The 20403-nt window shown below is 36.4% G+C and overlaps 1 protein-coding gene across 1 annotated transcript; it reads left to right on the forward strand.

Annotated features, from left to right (window-relative positions):
• Nucleotides 1–9948: 9948 nt before the first annotated feature.
• On the forward strand, nt 9949–10884 carry LOC102918866 (olfactory receptor 52J3). The gene has a single exon (XM_006997801.1). The coding sequence runs from the start codon at nt 9949–9951 to the stop codon at nt 10882–10884; it is 936 nt and encodes a 311-aa protein (XP_006997863.1).
• The last annotated feature ends 9519 nt before the right edge of the window (nt 10885–20403 follow it).

Genomic DNA, 20403 nt, shown 5'->3' on the forward strand with positions numbered 1-20403 from the left:
GGGGTCAACAAAGTCTGGCATACTAAGTTGAGATAGGGCCAAGCCCCACCCCTCTGTGTCAAGGCTGAGAAAGGTATCCCACCCTAGGGAATGTGTTCCAAAAAGCCATTTCATGCACCTGGGATAAGTCCTGGTCCCACTACCAGGGGCTCCCCAAGTAGATCTAGCCATATAACTATCACCTACATTCAGAGGGCCTGGTTCGGTCCCATGCATGTTCCCCAGCTGACAGGACAGAGTCCACAAGCTTGGGTCAGCTGTCTTTGTGGTTTTCTCCATCCTGATGTTGACCTCATTTGCTCTTGTGACCCTTCCTCCCTCTTTTCAACTAAAGTCTATGAGCTCAGCTCAGAGCTAGGTTGTGGATCACTGTATCTGCTTCCATAAGTTACTGGATGTAGGTTCTATGGTAACAATTAGGGTAGTCACTGACCTGATTATAGGGGAAGGTAAATTTAGACACCCTATCCATTATTGCTAGAAGTTTAAGTTGGTGTTATCCTTGTGGATTCCTGGGGATTTCCCTAGCGCCAGGTTTCTCCCTAACCCCCTAATGGTTCCCTCTGTCAAGTTATCTCTTTCATTGCCCTCCCTCTCTGTCCCTGCCTCCACTTGGTCATCTCAGTTCCTCCTGTTCCTTTCCTCCATCCCTTCTCTTCTACCCCACTCCCAGTTTACCCAGAAGACATTAACTGTTTTCTTTTCCTGGGGCCCACCATGTGTGTTCTTGTTAGGGTCCTCCTTTTTACCTAGCTCCTCTGGGTTGTGGATTGCAGCTTGGTTATTCTTTGCTTTGCATCTAATATCCATTTAAGAGTGAATACATACTGTTTGTCTTTTGGGTCTGGGTTACCTCACTCAGGATGATTTTTTTCTAGTTCCATCCATTTGCCTGAAAATTTCATGATGTCATTGTTCTTTTTCTTCTGAGTAGAAAATACCATATTATTATTTTTTTTTATCTATTCTTTGTTTGAGGGGCATTTAGGTTGTTTCCTGGCTCTGGCTATTACAAATAATGCTGTTGTGAATATAGTTGATCAAGTGTCCTTGTGGTATGGTTGAGCATCCTTTGAATATATATCCAAGAGTGGTATCACTGGGTCTTGAGGTAGATTGATTGCCAATTTCCTAATAAACTGCCATACTGATTTCCAAAGTGGCTGTACAAGTTTGCACTCCCACCAGCAGTGGAAGAATGTTCCCCTTACTCCACATCCTCTCCAACATAGACTGTAATTAGTGTTTTTGGTCTTGGTCATTCTGACAGGTGTAAAATGGTATCCCAGAGTCATTTATATTTGCATTTCCCTGATAACTAAGGATGTTGAACACATCTTTAAGTGTCTTTCGGCCATTTGAGATTCTTCAATTGAGAATTCCCTGTTTAGATCTGTATCCCATTTTTAATTGGATTATTTGGTATTTTGATGTTTAGTTTCTTGAGTTCTTTATATATTTTGGAGATCAGACCTCTGTCAGATATGGGGTTGATGAATATCTTGCATCATTCTGTAGACTGCCATTTTCTCTTATTGATAGTGTCCTTTGTCTTACAGAAGCCTTTCAGTTTCAGGAGGTCCCATTTTTTAGTTGTAGATCTCAGTATCTGTGCTACTGGAATTATATTCAGGAAGTAGTCTTCTGTGCCAGTGTGTTCAAGGCTACTTCTCACTTTCTTTTCTATGAGCTTCAATGTAACTGGGTTTATGTTGAGGTCTTTGATCCACTTGGACTTGAGTTTTGTGCAGGGCAGTAAATACAGGTCTATTTGCATTCTTCTACATATCAACATCCAGTTATGCCAACACCATTTGTTGAAGATGCTTTCTTTTTTTTCCATCGTATATTTTTAGCTTCTTTGTCAAAATCAGGTGTTCATAAGTGTGTGGATTTATGTCAGGGTCTTTGATTCAATTCCACTGATCCTCGTGTCTGTTTTTATGCCAATACCAAACTGTTTTTATTAGTATAGCTCTATAGTAGATCTTGAAGTCAGGGATGGTGATACCTTGAGAAGTTCATTATTATACAGGATTGTTTTAGCTATACTGGGTTTTTGTTTGTTTGTTTGTTTTTCCATATCAGGTTGATATGGAAGTCTGTGAATAATTGTGTTGAGATTTTGATGGGGATTGCGCTGAATGTAGATTGCTTTTGGTAAGAATGCTATTTTTATTTGTTAATCCTACCTATCCATGAGCATGGGAGATCTTTCCATTATCTGATCTCTTTCTCAAATTCTTTCTTCAAAGACTTGAAATTCTTACCATATAGGTCTTTCACTTGTTTGGTTAGACTTACCCTAAGATATTTTATATTATTTTAGGCTACTGTAAAGGGTGTTGTTTCTCTGATTTCTTTCTCGGCCCATTTATCATTTGTATATAGGAGGGCTACTGATTTTTTTTTAGTTAACCTTGTATCCAACCACCTTAATGAAGGTGTTTATCAGCTGTAGAAGTTCCCTCATAGAATTTTGGGGATCACTTATGTATACTACCATATCATCTGCAAATAGAGAAAGTCTGACTTCTTCCTTTCCAATTTGTATCCCCTTGATCTCATTTTGTTGTCTTATTGCTCTAACTAGAACTTTGAGTACTGTATTGAATAGATATTGAGAGAGTGGAAAGCCTTGTCTTGTCCCTGATTTTAGTGGATTCACTTTGAGTTTCTCTCCATTTAATTTGATATTGGCTGTTGGTTTAAGGTATATTGCCTTTATTATGTTTAGGTATGTTCCTTGTATCCATGATCTCTCCAAGATCTTTATCATTAAGGGGTGTTGAATTTTGTCTGATTTTGTCTTTCACCATCTGATGAGATGATCATGTGTTTTTTTTTTCTTTGAGATTGTTTATATGGTGGATTACATTGAAAGATTTTCATATGTTGAACCATCCCTGCATCTCTGGGATGAAGTCTACTTGATCATGATGGATGATTTTTTTGATATGTTCTTGGGTTTGGTTTGCCAGTATTTTATTGAGTATTTTTGCATCAATGTTCACTAGGGAGATTGGTCTGTAATTCTCTTTCTTTGTTGCATCTTTGTGTGGATTAGGTTTCAAGTAACTATGACCTCATAAAAAGAGTTTGGCAATGTTCCTTCTGTTTCTTTGGTGCAGAACAATTTGAGGAATATTGGTATTAGCTCTTTTTTGAAATTCTGGTAGAATTCTGCACTCATATCATCTGGCCCTGGGTTTGTTTGGTTGTATTTCAGCTGCATTGGAATGTTCAGGTTTTGCTATTGTAGGATCATTGGGTTCTGGTGATGCCATATTGCTCTTTCAGTTGTTTAATGTATTCTTACAACAGTGTTTACTCATCTTTTCTTCCAACTGGTGTAGCTTGTGCCTGTGCCTGTGCCTGTTCTTTCAACTGTTGCTATTTGCAACTGTGCCTGTGTAGTCTGCTGTTTTTCCAACTAGTGTGGTTTGCACCTGTACCTATGTAGTCTGATGGGGTTAGCAGGGCAGGGCTGACCATGGGGAAGCTGACCAGGTGCTTGGGGTTGGGTGGCAGAGTGTCTTAGTTGGACAGCATCCAGTGGGTGGTGGGAGTGGGGGCGCATCCTGGGAGCAGGTGTCTCAACTGCTTGCAGGCTGGTGGGGACTGCAGCAGAGCAGTGGAGTTTCACCAGGGGTGGGGGTGGGGTCCAGCTCCCTTGCTGGGAAAGAAATTAAAGACCTCTCATATTTGAATGAAAATGAATACACAACATACCCAAATTTATGGGACACAATGAAGGCAATTCTAAGAGGAAAATTCATAGACCTAAGTGCTTATATGAAAAAACTGGAGAACACTCATGTTAGGAACTTAACAGTATACCTGAAAGCTCCAGAACACAAAGAAAAATTACACACAAAAGGAGTAGATGTCAAGGAAAAAAAGCAAACTCAGGGTTGAAATCAATAAAATAGAAACAAAGAGAACAATACAAAGAATCAATGAAACAAAGAGTTGGTTCTTTGAAAAAATAATCAAGAAGATTGACAAACCTTATCAGAAATAATCAAAAGGCAGAGAGAAAATATACAAATTAACAAAATCAGAAAAGTGGGGCATAACAATACACATTGAGGAAATCTAGAGAATCATAAGGTCCTACTCTAAAACCTTATTTTACTGAATTGGAAATCTAAAAAAAAATGGATATTTTTCTCTATAGATACCACTTATGAGTTAAATAGAGATTAGATAAACAATTTAAATAGACCCATAACTCTCCTAGTGAAATAGAAGCAGTCATTAAAAGTCTCCCAAGCAAAAAATGTCCAGGGCCCGATGATTTTAGTACAGATTTCTACCAGACTTTCAAAGAAGAGTTAACACCAATACTCCTCAAATTATTCCACTAAATAGAAACAGAAGGAACTTTGTCCCATTCATTTTATGAGGCTACAGTTACCCTGATACCCAAACCACATGAAAATTCAACAAAGAGAATTACAGGCCAATTTTCCTTATAAACATAGATGCAAAGATACTCAATAAAATACTTGCAAACTGAATTCAAGAACACGTCAAAAAGATCATCATCCACCATGTTCAAGTAGTCTTCATCCTACAGATGCACGGATGGTTAAATATGACCAAATTTAAAAAAAAATGTAATTCATGCCAGGCAGTGGTGACTCATGCCTTTAATCCCAGCACTTTGGAGGCAGAAGCAGGCAGATCTTTATGGGCTTGAGACCAGCTTAGTCTACAGAGTGAGTTTCAGGACAGGTTCCAAACCTACATAGAAAAACCCTATCTAGAACAAAAAAAAAATGTAATTCACTATATAAACAAAATGAAAGACAAAACCACATCATTATCGTATTAGTGCAGAAAAGGCCTTTGAAAAAAATCCAACACCCTTTTATGATAACAGTCCTGGAGAGATTAGAGATACAAGGGAAATACCTAAACCTAATAAAGGCAGTTTACAGGAATCCCACAGCCAACATCAACTTAATATAGACAAGCTCAAAGTAAAATCCACTAAAATCAGTAAAAAGACAAGGTCATCCATTCTCCATACCTATTTAATATGTAGTGCTCGAAATTCTAGCTAGAACAAAACAACTGAAGGAGATCAAAGGGATACAAATTGGAAAGGAAGAAGTCAAAGTATCTTTATTTGTAGTCTATGTGATAGTATACATAAGGGATCCTAAAAATTCAATTGGGGGAACTCCTATAACTGATAAATACGTTAAGCAAAGAAGCTGGATACAAAATTAAATAAAAAAAAAACAGTAACCCTCATATATACAAATGACAAATGGACTGAGAAATCAATGATACAACACCTCTCACAATAGGCTCAAACAATATAAAACATCTTGGGGTAGCACAAACCGATGAAGTAAAAGACTTGTGTGATAAAAACTTCAAGTCTTTGAAGAAAGAAATTGAGGAAGATAGCAGAAGATGGAAAGATCTCCTATTCTCATGAATCTGTGGGATTAACAAAATAAAAATGACCATCCTATCAAAAGCAATCTACAGATTCAATACAATCCTCATCAAAATTCCAACATAATTCTTTACAGACCTTGAGAAGACAATTCTTAGCTTCATGTGAAAAAACAAAAACAAAAACAAAAAGCCCAGGATAGCTCAAACTATCCTGAACAATAAAAGAACTGCTGAAAGGGCTTACCATTCTGATTTCAAGTTGTACTACAAAGCTATGGTAATAAATTCAGCATTATATTGGCATAAAACAGACATGTTGATACATGGAATGGAATGGAAGATCCACACATAAATCTTAAAAACCCAATGGACACTTGGTTATTTTTAATGAAATCAGAAACCCACACTGGGGGAAAAAGAGCATCTTCAACAAAATGATGCTGGTCAAATTGGATAACCGCATGTAGAGGCATGCAAATATATCCATACTTATCACCCTCCACAAAACTCAACTTGAAATTCATCAAAGACCTCAACATAAACCTGATAGAAAGAGAAATTGGGAATAGCCTTGAACTCATTGGCACAGGAGTAATCTTTCTGAACAGAACACCTTTAGCACAAGCAGGCACTATGATCAACAACTAATAAATGGGACCTCAAGAAACCAAAAAGCTTCAGTAAGGGAAAGGCACTATCATTTGGTCAAAGTGGTGACTACAGAATGCGAATTTTTTTTACCTACCCCACATTTGATAGAAACCTAATATCCAAAATAAATAAAGAACTTGAGAAATTAGATATCAAAAGAACCAAATTATCTGATTAAAAAATGGTGTATAGTTCAAAACAGAGAATTCTCAATACAGGAAACTTACATACCTGAGAAACACTTAAATGTTCAACATTCTTAACCATCAAAGAAATGAAAATTAAAACCACTTTGAGATTCTATTTTATACATGTCAGAATGGCTAAGATCAATAAAAAGAGGTTACAACTCAAGTTGTCAAAAATGTGGAATAAGAGGAAAACTCCTGCATTGTTGGTGGGATTGCAAGCTTGTACAGCCATTGTGGAAACCATTAGAATGATTCCTCAGGAAGACAGGAATTGATTTATCTCAATATCCAGCTATACCACTCTTGGGCATAAAACCAAAGGACACTTCATACTACCACACAGACACTATTTTTTAATCCATGTTCCTTGCTGCTCTATTCATAATAGCCAGGAAATGAAAACAACCAACATATTTCTCAACAAAAATGGGTAAATAGTGTGGTATATTTATTTACACATTGGGGTATTAATAGCTCTAAAAAAATGACACCATGAAATTTGCAGGTAAATGGATGGAACCAGAAAAAAATCATCTTGAGTGAGGTAACATAGACGCCCCCCAATAAATATGATATGTATTTACTTATATATGAATATTAGCCATTAAATAAATGATAACAAAACTTACAATCTGCATACCTGGAGAGGTTAGGTACACATTAAGGAACTGAGGGTGGGTGACACATAGATTTTTCTGGGGTAGAACAGAATAGATTTTATGGGCTGACTAGGGCTTGTGTAGGGAATGGTAGAAACAGAAGAAGCAGGTGGGGAAGAAGTGAAAAGAGGCTGATGGAGGAGTTGGAAAAGAAATAGCTAGAATTAGGGGGCATTTATGGGGTCATTTGGAAATCAAATGCAGTGAAAACTTCCTAAAATGTATGAAGGCAATCCTAATGAAGTCTCTAAATAATGCTGCTTATGTAATGCAATTTTTTTCTCTTTCAATCATGGCAAAGTTTTTCTTGGTATGCTATTCTAGGTTGGCCTTTGTAATTTTTAGGACTTGGAATGCAATGCTCAAGGCTTTTAGTTGTTTTTCTGTTGGATTTTACTTAGGATGTTACTTTCATTTTTTCTTTTTCAGCTTTCAATACACTCTCATAGTTCTGTATATTTAGTGTTTTAACTATAATATGCCATGAGGGATTTTCCTTTCTGATCTTGTTATTTGGTGTTCTATGTGATTCTGTGTGTATATGTTGGACATGTTTTTCCTTGGTTTAGGGTAGTTTTTCTTCTATGATATTGTTGAGATTCTGGTGTATGGCATTGACTTTGGATTCTTTTCTATAATCTATGCCTGTTCAAAGTTTTGGTTTTATTGTGGTGTCCTAAATTTTCTGGATAATCTATCCTGTGTTTTATTTTTTTCATATTCTTTATTTACTTGATATCCTACATTCTGCTTGCTTCATTGTAACATTTTCCTATGAGTTTTCTAGTTGAATTATTGAGTTTTCCAATTCCATCTTTATTTCAGCTAGAGTAATCTTAAATACTTCTATCACCTTATGGAATTTTATTCTCAAATCCTTCATTGTCTTTGCTATTTCCACCAGCCTCCTGTTTGTGTTTCCTGGGCATCTCTCAGACATTTATTCTCTTCACATTCTCTCTCCTTAATTTCATTGAGCTCTTTCTTTGTGTCTTCTCTGATCCCCTTCAATTCTTTGATGAAGTTTATTATTGTTTTTTTACATTATATGTCCTATAGTTCATTTAGGTAATTCTCATTTGCAAGCATTTCTATAGAACTGATAGATTGTGGAGAGAAGATGGTGGCTTGATATTTCACATTGTTTGGAGTCTTGCAATGATGTCTGGGCATGTTGACTTCTTTTGTTAATTGTAAATCTGATATATACAGGGCAAGTTGGGGCAGAAGAGAGAATATGCAAGTAGGATAGGCCAGAGATTGGGTATGGTTTGTGTGGAATGAAGTAAGGTGGACAGAGAGAATTGGGTTAGTGTTGCAAGATGTGCTTCCTGGTCAAAACTAAGAGCATAGGTGTAGATCTGGTGTGGTGGTAAGATTGGATGTAGAAAGATTGGGGGTGATAGGAAATGTCCTGACTGAAACCTAGAAATGGGTTACATACAGTATATGCAATGGTGGCTTGACTAGTACGGGCCACTGGATGTGGGAACTAGTCTAGATTTGTCAGGTTGTTGCAGTGGATGGATGTGGAGGCCTAGGGAGACTCAGTGGGCTAGACTTTGGAGAAAACTGGTGAGATCTGTTTGTGTAGAGAGGTTGGATTCAGTGTATAAGGGATCTGTGGGTAGAACACGTAGCAAATTTGATTTTTTAGACAACTGGTTGAAATTGTGTTTATTTACTAGGAAAAAGAGGTTAAATCTGTTTATGAGTGTCAACTAACAAAAACCAATACAGATACAGTAATTTCATGGAGCTGAATGCCATGGAATTTCTGCTGTAGTGATCTGGGGTCAGTGAGATGTTCAAATCTCGTAATTTCATTTCTATGTTCTTTTGGAGGAAAATAGTAATATTTTATAGTATTATCTGATAAATCCTGACGTTCATAGCCATGTGTCTATAAACACACACACACACACACACACACACACACACACACACACACACACACGCACGCACACCAACACAAGTTTCATATCTATTAGCTACCATTTTAGCTTTATTGCTGGTGTTATCTCATTTTATCTTTAATGTTTTATGATAGGGAATCCTACTTATGATACAGATAAGAAAATGAGCTTCAATTATTCTTGGGCATTTTTGTCATTGTCATTCTGTTTCCAGAGCAGGATCTAGGATTACATAAGCAGTCTCTAAGGATTCTGTCCCAGAGCTGAGTCTAAATCTGAGGTTAAAATGGGATATATTTTTAGCAAAATCCTTGTAGTACTTACACAATATAAATGTGTATTTTGGGTACTTTTCAGAAAGGAGTTTAAGTACTATGCTATTTGAGGTTTTGCAGAAAACCACAGTGAATCTGCTGCTGACATCTGGTGAGCAGGTAAGACAGTACGTGGAGAGACATATGAGAAGTACAGGCTAAGATCTGTTTTCATACATGTGTCTCTAGAATGGTCTGTACTGAGAAGTCAGAATTTCTATTCTGAGGTTTAACATGCCTAAAAGTCTGAATCCATGATTTGTGTTCACTATACTTTGCTTGCTGCATTTGTTACCACCTCTGTAGTGTATTCCCTTTACCTATAATAAATCCTGCAACAGAGAGGATTCCCAGAATCAAATCACATTCTGTAATGTTTCTCAAAGGAAGAAGAGAGGTCTAATTATTACAAATCTGCATTGAATTTGCCACAGTGCCTATGCACAGAGGTAAATGAAAAACTGCTGTATGAACACGATCAGAATTATTCAAATGGCTGAAGATACGAGTGAGCACACAATCTGCTGCAACAGGCTGCATTTCATAGTAAAAGTGAGTTCAGCTCTACACATGTTGTTAACAATTGCACTAACCCCTCCATCCCCCCACCTCCTTATCATCTTATTATTTTGTGTTCTCTCTGTGTGTGTCTCTGTATGTCTCTGTCTCTATCTGTCTCTCCATCTTGTGTGTGGTGTGTGTGTGTGTGTGTGTGTGTGTGTGTGTGTGTGTGTGTGTGTGTTTCCCTCATTTTTTTCCCAACAGGAAGAAAAGCTTACCCTCTTCTAACCAGTGCAAGATGACAACCCAGAACAGAAGCATTTCCCACCCAGCCACATTTTTCCTCATTGGGATCCCAGGTCTGGAGGAAATCCATGCCTGGATCTCTCTGCCTTTCTGCTGTATTTATCTTGTGGCCCTAATGGGAAATACCACAATTCTGGTAGTTATCAAGACAGAGCGTTCTCTCCGAGAGCCCATGTTCTACTTTCTGGCCATCCTTTCTTCAGTCGATCTGGCCCTTTCTACAACCTCTGTTCCCCGTATGCTTGGCATATTCTGGTTTGATGCCCATGAAATCAACTTCGGTGGATGTGTGGCTCAGATGTTTTTGATCCATGCCTTCACTGGCATGGAGGCTGAGGTTCTCATGGCCATGGCTTTTGACCGCTATGTAGCCATCTGTGCTCCACTACACTATACAACGATCTTGACATCTCGGGTGCTGATGGGCATCAGTATATGTGTTGTGATCCGTCCAGCCCTGTTTATATGCCCCATGATCTATCTCATTTACCGACTACCCTTTTGTCAAGCTCATATAATAGCACATTCTTATTGTGAACACATGGGCATTGCAAAATTGTCCTGTGGAAACATACATATCAATGCTGTGTATGGCCTTTTTGTGGTCTCTCTCTTTCTTTTGAACCTGCTCCTTATTGGAATCTCATACGGATACATTCTCCGTGCTGTGTTCCGACTCCCATCGCAGGATGCACGGTTAAAAGCCCTCAGCACATGTGGTTCCCATGTTGCTGTTCTCTGTGTTTTTTATATCCCATCAGTCTTCTCTTTCCTCACTCATCGATTTGGACACAACATACCACACTACATTCACATTCTTGTTGCAAACCTCTATCTGGTCATTCCTCCCTCACTTAATCCCATCATTTATGGCGTGAGGACAAAGCAGATAAGAGAACGGGTTCTCCATGTATTTACTAAAAGGTAAGAGTCTCTCATATTCATTGATCCACCCAGGAAGACTCATGCTTTTGTCTTAGTGGATAGTTCCTATGCCTTGCTGTGGGCTATCAATTTGCAAGACTAGTTGGTTTGTCTCAGCCTGTGGGTTAATAATACAGTTCTGCAGAAACTTCATCATATCTCCAAGTTGGAGGACTGTTAGACTAGACTGGACAGGCTACTTTAAGAGAAAGTCATGTAGAAATTGTTTGTATGGCCTCATGAAAAATTCTGGCTTCCTTTGCTATTTTCTTCCATTTATGCATGCTTGCAGTCGGTTTTTGTTGTTGGTGGTGGTGGTGGTGGTGGGTTTTTTGTTTTGTTTTGGATTTTTTTTTTATTTGCAATGACATTGTGTCTGTTGTGTATCTTGCACCATTCTAACATTGGAAGATAAACTGAGAGCCAACTCAAACTACTTGGCTCTGAAAACATTGTGTTTCTGTATGCTCCTCTAAATTCACAATCCTTGGTTCAAAACAATCATTGCAGAATTGGTAGCTTAAACTTGAATAGTCTGCCAAATATATGGGACTCAGTGGAGTGACAGCTGTGGTGATAATCTAATTGTACTGAATTATTATTTTGATTGTATGTTAATAAATAAAGTTGTCTGGGAGTCAGAGCTATTAGAGCCATAGCAAGAGTGTGGCGGTGGTGGCACACGCCTTTAATCCCATAGATATCTGTGTGTTCAGGGTCAGAGCTATTAGAGCCATAGCAAGAGTGTGGCGGTGGTGGCACACGCCTTTAATCCCATAAGATCTCTGTGTGTTCAGGGATACAGCCAGCATTGGAGACATATGCCTTTAAGACCTAGGGGGCTGTACATTCAGACAGTGACGAGGCAGTCATGTGTTTGGGTTTACAACCAATGAGAAGGCAGAACAACATACTTTAAAAAAACGAACCGACAGGAAGTAGGTCTCTCTTTTCGCGAAGCTGGGACAGCAGGAGGAAGGGTGAGATTTTAGCTCTGAGCTCTGACTTCTCGGCTCTCTCTTTTAAAAAAAAAAAAAAGAGAAAGAAAGAAAAGAAAAAGACAATTACTAGTTTTAAATACTTTACATTGGATTGAATTGTTTTATATTGTACACAAATTTGAAACTGATATTGTTAGAAAATGCTATATGTATATTTCTAATTGTATTTATTCCATCCATTTAACAATGTAATGCAAATTTCTGATCCTTGAATGTTATTATTATCAACTATTAGGATATAAAGAAATGAAAGCTAGTAGTTAGACATTATCATAGAACTTGTAGTCATATTAGATATGTTTTAAAAATTGAGCAGAGATGTTTTAGACAGGTCATCTTCAAACCCTTCAGAGATCTACAGAATATGGCATTTAAAATGTTTTAATAACTTAGAAAATTTTTCTTTTTTGAGACATGTCGGCCCCTGGCAGTACCAATCTACTTTAGAGAAAATATGGGCATTGAAGAAACTGCATATGGAGTCAACTTTCATTCTGGCAAAAGTTAGCCACTGGACAACAAAGTATCCTCAAATCAACAGGACAAAATGGACAGACAGATCACGAAACAAGGGACTACTTATTCTTGCCAAAACAAGTGTGGTTATGGCTTTATCAAAAGGCATCTTCTGAGGCCAGGACAATATGGCCCCATCCCTGAAGTGGCCTTCGCATCTGGAAAAGGTACGGTGCCCTTTTCTTCGAAGGCAGCTTAACAGGCAGAGGGCCGATGGATTCTGTTGTACAATGGAACAGCAGCTGAAAGCTCATGCCTCTCAAAAGTAGACTGGCATTTAATAGAGGGATGTGGAGAAGAAGGGGATGCTGAGATGAAGCCATATATACACAGCCAAGAAGAATGGACAGCTGAATTAAAAAACTGTCAACAATTTCCAGAATTTAAAATCCTGAATCATGACAGGACACTAGTGGAATTCAGGTGTTTCTGGTACGTGGACTGCTCTCACCCAATGTGAGGTTGAACTGTTGACCTTGTGTACATCCTACTTCACAAATGAGTCTGTCAGATACACTAAGCCTATAGGCTGAAGATGATGCCCCAACACTGCGGAGAAATCTCAGGTGACTGCCCAGGCAGCTGGCTGTTTCTGTCAACTCACAAAATTTTTTGGAAGTTGCTTGCATGCACTTCCTGTTTTTATTTTTGTTAGCTAATATTATTCCCTTCTTGGGTCTCTGAGGGAGTTGAAGATTAGTTAGTTATGGTTGAAGATTAGTTAGTTATAGTTGAAAATTAATTAGGATAGAAAGTACATTAGATACATCTTGGGATTACCAAAATAGGATAGATAATGGAATTATTTTCTCTGATTTGTCAAATACCTGTTTAGGTATTTATTACTTGTATATATTGTATATAGTTATTGTACTTTTGTATATAGTTTTTCTTTTGTTAGTTATAACCTTTTGCTTTCTTTTTCTTTTTATTAAAATAGAAAAGGGGAAATGTGGTGATAATCTAATTGTACTGAATTATTATTTTGATTGTATGTTAATAAATAAAGTTGTCTGGGAGTCAGAGCTATTAGAGCCATAGCAAGAGTGTGGCGGTGGTGGCACACGCCTTTAATCCCATAGATATCTGTGTGTTCAGGGTCAGAGCTATTAGAGCCATAGCAAGAGTGTGGCGGTGGTGGCACACGCCTTTAATCCCATAAGATCTCTGTGTGTTCAGGGATACAGCCAGCATTGGAGACATATGCCTTTAAGACCTAGGGGGCTGTACATTCAGACAGTGATGAGGCAGTCATGTGTTTGGGTTTACAACCAATGAGAAGGCAGAACAACATACTTTAAAAAAACGAACCGACAGGAAGTAGGTCTCTCTTTTCGCGAAGCTGGGACAGCAGGAGGAAGGGTGAGATTTTAGCTCTGAGCTCTGACTTCTCGGCTCTCTCTTTTACATTGTTTCTGTGTTTCTTATTTAATAAGACGGTTGGTCACATCTACAGACAGCCAAAGCAAACTCTTTTCAAGAACATTTCCTGTAAGGTCACCAGCAATGTATCATTGACTACCCTGCATTTGCTCCATAGCATAACATAATCCAGTTACATGGAGCATTCATACCTATGTGACATATGTTTTAATTGCCTGGCACTATGGCTAGTCTTGTTTGTTCAATTTATATTTTGATCTTGCAACACTCTTTTTCAATATCCAAGGTACCTTTTCATGAATCTATGACATATTTCTCATTCTCTTTAAGAAGAAAAGGAGAAGCTGCATTGTGAGCTGAGACTAATCAATTTTTACATGAGGCTAGAGAGGCCTTTCAAGTGATTTACTAAAGACAAAGCCTAGAAATGAAATTTGTGTCGTCAAAAAAATTAATTTATGTATTTTGAAACTAAAAAAAAGAAGTAAAGTGAAAACATAAGCGATGGTTTCTGCCCTGAGTAACAGTGAACAACCTTCCACTTACTCCTTTCAAAGACAGCAGCTACTAAGACATATGCAACGTTATTGCCTTTAGCAATGCCCTAACACAGTTGCTCTCCTGGATTTTGGGGGCAAATTCTAGAGAGTGGTTTTGCTAACTAAAAGTATTTAGTCTTATACCAATCATGGATTTTTTGTTAGATCATTTTTAATGATCTAATTAATATAAATAATGATGTAATTATATAGACTAAATGTTTTAAAGTAATACTTTTATTAATTCTTTGAGGCTTTTATACAAATCATTTTTATCTTGGTTAACCTCCACCTCTTCTCAGATCCATCTCAACCTACTTTTCCATTCAAATTTGCATCTTCCTTTGTTTTCTGTTTGTAAAAATCCATCAAAGTCCTAGCTAGAGAAATAAGACAAATGGATATAAGAGCATACAAGTAGGAAAGAACGTAGTCAAGATATTCTTATTTGCAGCTAAAATGACTCTATGCACAAAAGATCTTAAACACTCCACCAGATATCTACTACATCTGATCAGCATGCTCAGCAAAGTATAATACAAAGGTAACACAGAAAAGTCAGTTACCAACTATATACCAATAACAACCACTTAACACACAAAGCCCATCACCAACTACTTACCAACAACAACCACTTAACATGCAATGTGTCACTAACTATAAACCACCAAGAGCCACTTATCACACAAAGTCAGTCAACCAACTATTTACCAACAACAACAACTTAACACACAGTAAGTTGCCAACTATATACTACCAACAAGCACACCAAGAAAGAAATTAGGGAAACTATCCCATTCCCATCAGCCTAAAAAAAAAATAAACCTTGGAATAAATTTAACCAAGAAAGTGAAATACTTGTATAATAGGTTAAATTTTTCTGTGTGTTTATAAAACTAATTCAGTTTAAATATGCATCTACTTGTTTTATTTTAATTGGAGAATATGTTGCCAATCTCTACAGATTTTATGTAAGTGTAATTTATCCTGCTTTTCTTTCTTAAGTAGAATTATTAGTGACAGGGATATCATCAGTAACAATGTCTTTCTACTTTATTAATCTTTGTTTTTGAGTCAGTAGTTTTAAAAAATAAACTTCATGTTTTCCAAAAATTTCATCATAAACCTTCAATTATTTAGTTACTTTGTCATTCTTAAACCTGCCTTCTTGATTGATTCTTATAAAATTTATCACTTCTTTTGTTGGATATTATTAAAAGTTTCAGACCTCATTTTCAATTTGTGTTAAAATCAATTTGTGCCAGGCAGTGGTGGCTCATGCCTTTAATCCCAGCACTCAAGAGACAGAGGCAGTCTGATCTCTGTGAGAACAAGGCCAGCCTTGTCTATACAGAGAAACTCTGTCTTGAAAAGCCAGAAAAAAAAAAAGCAAACAAAACACCAAAAAAAAATGTAACCTTTCTATGTGAAACAAAACAAAAATATGTGTTCTTTTTGTTTTTCTTTTCATTTATCTTAAAAAAATTCTTGTGCATCTATTTACCCCATGTTGTAATCATGAAATATAAATTCCAGAGTTAAGAAAAAACATTAAATGAAGATTTTTGTTTCTTGAGACATGTTTTTAGCAATTTGTTTTTGCAAAAAAAAAATGTCATAAATATTTTTTCCTTTTCTAGGATTCACAAGCTTACATAGGATACACCACGTATGCTCAGTCTGCACTATGGCTGACCACAGTTTCCCTTGAGCTTGCTAGTTTTTACTTTGTCTTTATGTTTACATTTTCCTCATTGCATTTGTATTTGAATCAAAGAGTAGAAATTTGTAGAATTTTGAGCATTCAATTCTATTGCTTTCTTACTTGTTTTTATTTCCTACTAACTAATGCTGTTAATGAAATTCCTTTATATGAATACAAATTCAGTTCTTTAAAAACATCTTTCCCTTATTCTTTAGATGACATGCTTATTTTTGATGTACATTTATCGATATATTTATTATATATACATATATATTTTGACTAATTGTGAATTTTATTGTTTGTGTTGGGGGTTGGGGGGTCAAGGCAGACACACAGAGGTCATAGAACAACTTTGTGTTGTGTGTTTCCTCTGTTGACCTTTACATAGCTTTCAGTGACTGAGCTCAGGCCACACTCTTGCCTACCCCCCCCCACAGATATGTATATATATATATATATATGCATGTATTCATGTTCAATATACTCATGTATTCTTGTTCAGTATTCAATAAATTCTTACTGTCTGAAATTCTATTTATTTATCATTTTCAAGAGTTTTTCATCGTTTGTTTATATATTTATTACCACTTATCCTTCTGTACATCCCTGGCAATATTGAAAAATAAAATTTGAATTCTTCTGTTCACGAACTTTACCTTTCTTTCAAGAATTGCATGTTTTGTCTTTAGCCTTTTTGTCTGCTCAATATAAATATTTCAAACAGTAATTTTTTTTATTTTGTAAGTACTCATGATTATAAGTTTCTGTCTTCCTCACAAACACACATCATTTAAGGATTCTAGCTGCATATATGTAAAATATTGGAAGATATCTTGTGTTTCGTACATTTTGATCATATTGTTAACATTTTAAAAGTTGTGATTATTTACTGAGAGGTTTTTCTTTGCTTTTTTGATTCCCTTAAAGCATCTAGACTAAGCAGTTTTTGCAAGTAGGATTTTAAGAAGGAGTGTTCTGGGGTGAAAGTATGAAAGTAGGAGGCTTACTTGGGAGTGGTAAAACAATGAAACACACTGTTTCATTGCAAAGAGGAATAAGGTCAGAGATGGTATGGTGGTTTTCAATCAGCTATCTTCAAGGTAGGAAAAATCTCCTTATGTAGGTGATCCAATATAATCACATGGACCATTAAAAGTGGACAAGAAAAAGATAAGGTTGAAAGGAGATGCAGTGATAAAGCATGGCTACAGTCATGGCATATGAGGATGAATTGTACTCCTGATGCTTATCTTGAAAACACTGAACTGGGACTATGAGCAGACTATAAAAAATCAGAAAAAAAAATGTTCTCCATGAAGAAAAGAGGGCACCTTGATTCAGCTAATGAGAAACATACTGACTTTCTAAACAACAGAGCAGAGAAGTGTTAAGCCTGTAGTAATTTACCTCACTAAAATTTTGGTTAAGGTACCAGACATACTTGTTCTCTCAAAATCAACATGGTAGCAAATTGGGTGAAGGAAGAAGGAGGGAATGATTTGTGGTGTCCTAAGGTGAAGCCTTTACACTCAGAGGACTGAGCTGCAATGTCCCTTCACATTGTTCTTGGTCAATGGATCATGAGAGTCACTTATTCTGAATGATAAGTGTCTCACGTCCAAGTCTTTCATGAACAAGCCCTCCAATGGAAACCTGAACATTCAGCTTTTAGCATCATGTGATATTCACTAATCTTATGTACTTTTTTCTTTATGCTTAATAACATTAGGAGTAAAATAAATTATACTTATTTGACAGGTTTATTTACTCTGCAGAGAAATTTCAAAATTGAGACTAATGAAATATGCACATGGTTTTATTATATTAGTCATTGGAGAGGAAGTAACAACAATATCAATAGTATCTACCTGCTAGCTCTTTATCTTACTTCCATTACTGACAGAGAAATCACTGAACCAGCATAATATATCTCAGTGTAAGAAAAATTCTGCAAGTTTATTTTTATTGTTCAAATACTAAAAACTGAGTCATGATGTTGATATCATGGTAAACCATGTAATTTTGTAATGTTGGGATGAAATTAATCAGTGGTATGTGGCAATTTATCAATAAGATAAACTCAATTTTAACACTGTCACTGACATAAACATTATGGGTAGGTAGACAGCCCATCTTTGAGGATTTCAGGCCAAAGATCACAGAACAAATTTCATGTTCTCTATTAGAAAAAAAATGTTTAAAATTTTGTAAGGTTAAACAGTTCCCCTGATGGAAACAAGATAGTTTTAGCCTTGTGTCCCTGGTCTTACAACAGGTCACAGTTTATTACTGTCTGATAATGGTCTAATGAGAAATATTTAATGAGACAAGATTAATACTGTTCAGGGCCTTTTTTTTTTTCATTATCATCAGGCACTTCTAAAGGTCTCATTTTGGGGATTGTTTTGATTGAAGTACCAAACACCTCTCCCCTATGCAGATTTGTGCCTATTTCCCTGTCAGTCATGGAATTTCATCTGCCTCAGACCCATGCAGGCCCTGTCTGTGCTGCCACAGTCTCTGTGAGTTTGTAGGTGCATTGGTCCTCCTGTATTCAGAATATATTATATGACAAAATTATTTTTAACAGAAGAAAATTTCAAAAGAAATGGAAAGGCTTCTTGTCAAGTCAATAGAGAAAAGACATTTGGGCCTTCCACATTAAAGAGACAGAAGCAAATATATATATTTGTCCTATCAAGAAGGAAGAGATCAGAAATAGAGACCGGAAGTTAACTATGGAGCAAGTCTTGATCACATGTGTCTGTAAGTCCAGTGATGTGAAGGCTGATAAAGACAGATCTGTGATATGGTTAAATTTGGGTGCATAATTATTTCAAGTCCACTTTGGGCTACAGATCAGTAGCTTTTCTCAGAAAACAAGAGAAAAAAAACCTACAATGATAAACAAAACAAAACAAAGAAGGAATAAAGGCAACATCTATGTGTTATAAATGCTTTTAGAAGATTAACCAAGAGGGCATCTACTCACATTCAAAATTGATTTAGGAACATCTATCTTGTTGCCTTATTGTTTATGTGAAAATTATATTGTATTTGCATAATTCAGAAGCATCACCAATAAAGACTCATAATGACGTTTATTTAGTTAAAAATATGTCTCATTCATAAAGCAAATTATCACAACTCAAAGTATTCTTCAGTAATTGAAGTCTAAACATTGTCAGGAAACTCTTTTTACATTTAAATAAGCTTAGAAATATTTTTGTCTCATACATATTTTATTAATCAAGATCTCTGACTCTGTTAATTGTAGCCACTGGTGCAAAATTAAATCCCAATCTTAAGGTTCATGAAGAAGAAACTTTCCCTGTATTTCTCTTGCAACCAGTTTTAGCAGAGAATTTGTCAAGTATATGCTGGAAAACTTGATTAATGTCTATTAAATGGAATATCAAAGTTAGTTAAACACATATGAAGTACATAGAAGTTTTGTCATATTTTGTAGTTTAAGGTTGGAGTGAGATTGACTTTACTGTACTCATTTTAGGCCATCCCATGATATTCCAATTCTGAAAAGTAGAGTTAAGGGAGAATAAACTACCTATCTATTTTTTATTATAAAGAAAACTTATTGTATCACCAACAGAGGAAATTTCTATTTGTAAATATGGCATCTTGAACATGAAATTCAATGGAAAATTATTCAGCACTTGTCACAAAAGTGACTCTTCTGGCTTTACTGGTGACACTGAAATCATCTTTTAATGCTTTTGTTCTAGTCATGAAATAGCTTTATGTCTAAGCATCTTAGTTATTTTTGAATGTGGTTAAAAATGTTCACTCCATGTCTATATGTTGACAAACGTTTGTGGAATTGGTTGAGCAAATGGTAAATTCACCAGGGTAGAATTTGGGTTGGAAGTTTACTGCTGGTGGGCCAACCTCAGCAGTTTCAGAGGTCTGAAGGACGGGATACCTAAAAGGCGTAGTAATGACTCAGAGACAATGCTCGTGCAAGCTGACAGGTCACTTCGGGCTTCTGCAGTTGCTAAGTAGCTTTTGCTACAGCTTCTGATTTTTGCCTTGGTAACCTCAGTCTTTTATTTTCATGAGCAAGGGGAAACAGAAAGAAAAGGGGAAAACACTCAATACAGAGTGTTCTTATGATTCCAAAGGTTATTTTTAGAAAATGACCAATATATTCTTCATCATCTTTGATTAAACACAAAAACTATCCCAGGCTTAACACCAAAGCAAGCATAATCTATTTTTATTAATAATGATTATACAATCTTCTGAGCGCCTGACCCAGAGGCTAGCAATATGCAATTTCACAAAAAAGAACACTTATTTTAAAAATAAGAACAGTAGTTAATGTACCAGACAATTGTTTCCTTCTCACACAGCCTGCTCTG

This window comes from Peromyscus maniculatus, chromosome 1 (genome assembly GCF_049852395.1).
Source record: "Peromyscus maniculatus bairdii isolate BWxNUB_F1_BW_parent chromosome 1, HU_Pman_BW_mat_3.1, whole genome shotgun sequence".
NCBI classification, from domain to species: Eukaryota; Metazoa; Chordata; class Mammalia; order Rodentia; family Cricetidae; genus Peromyscus; species Peromyscus maniculatus.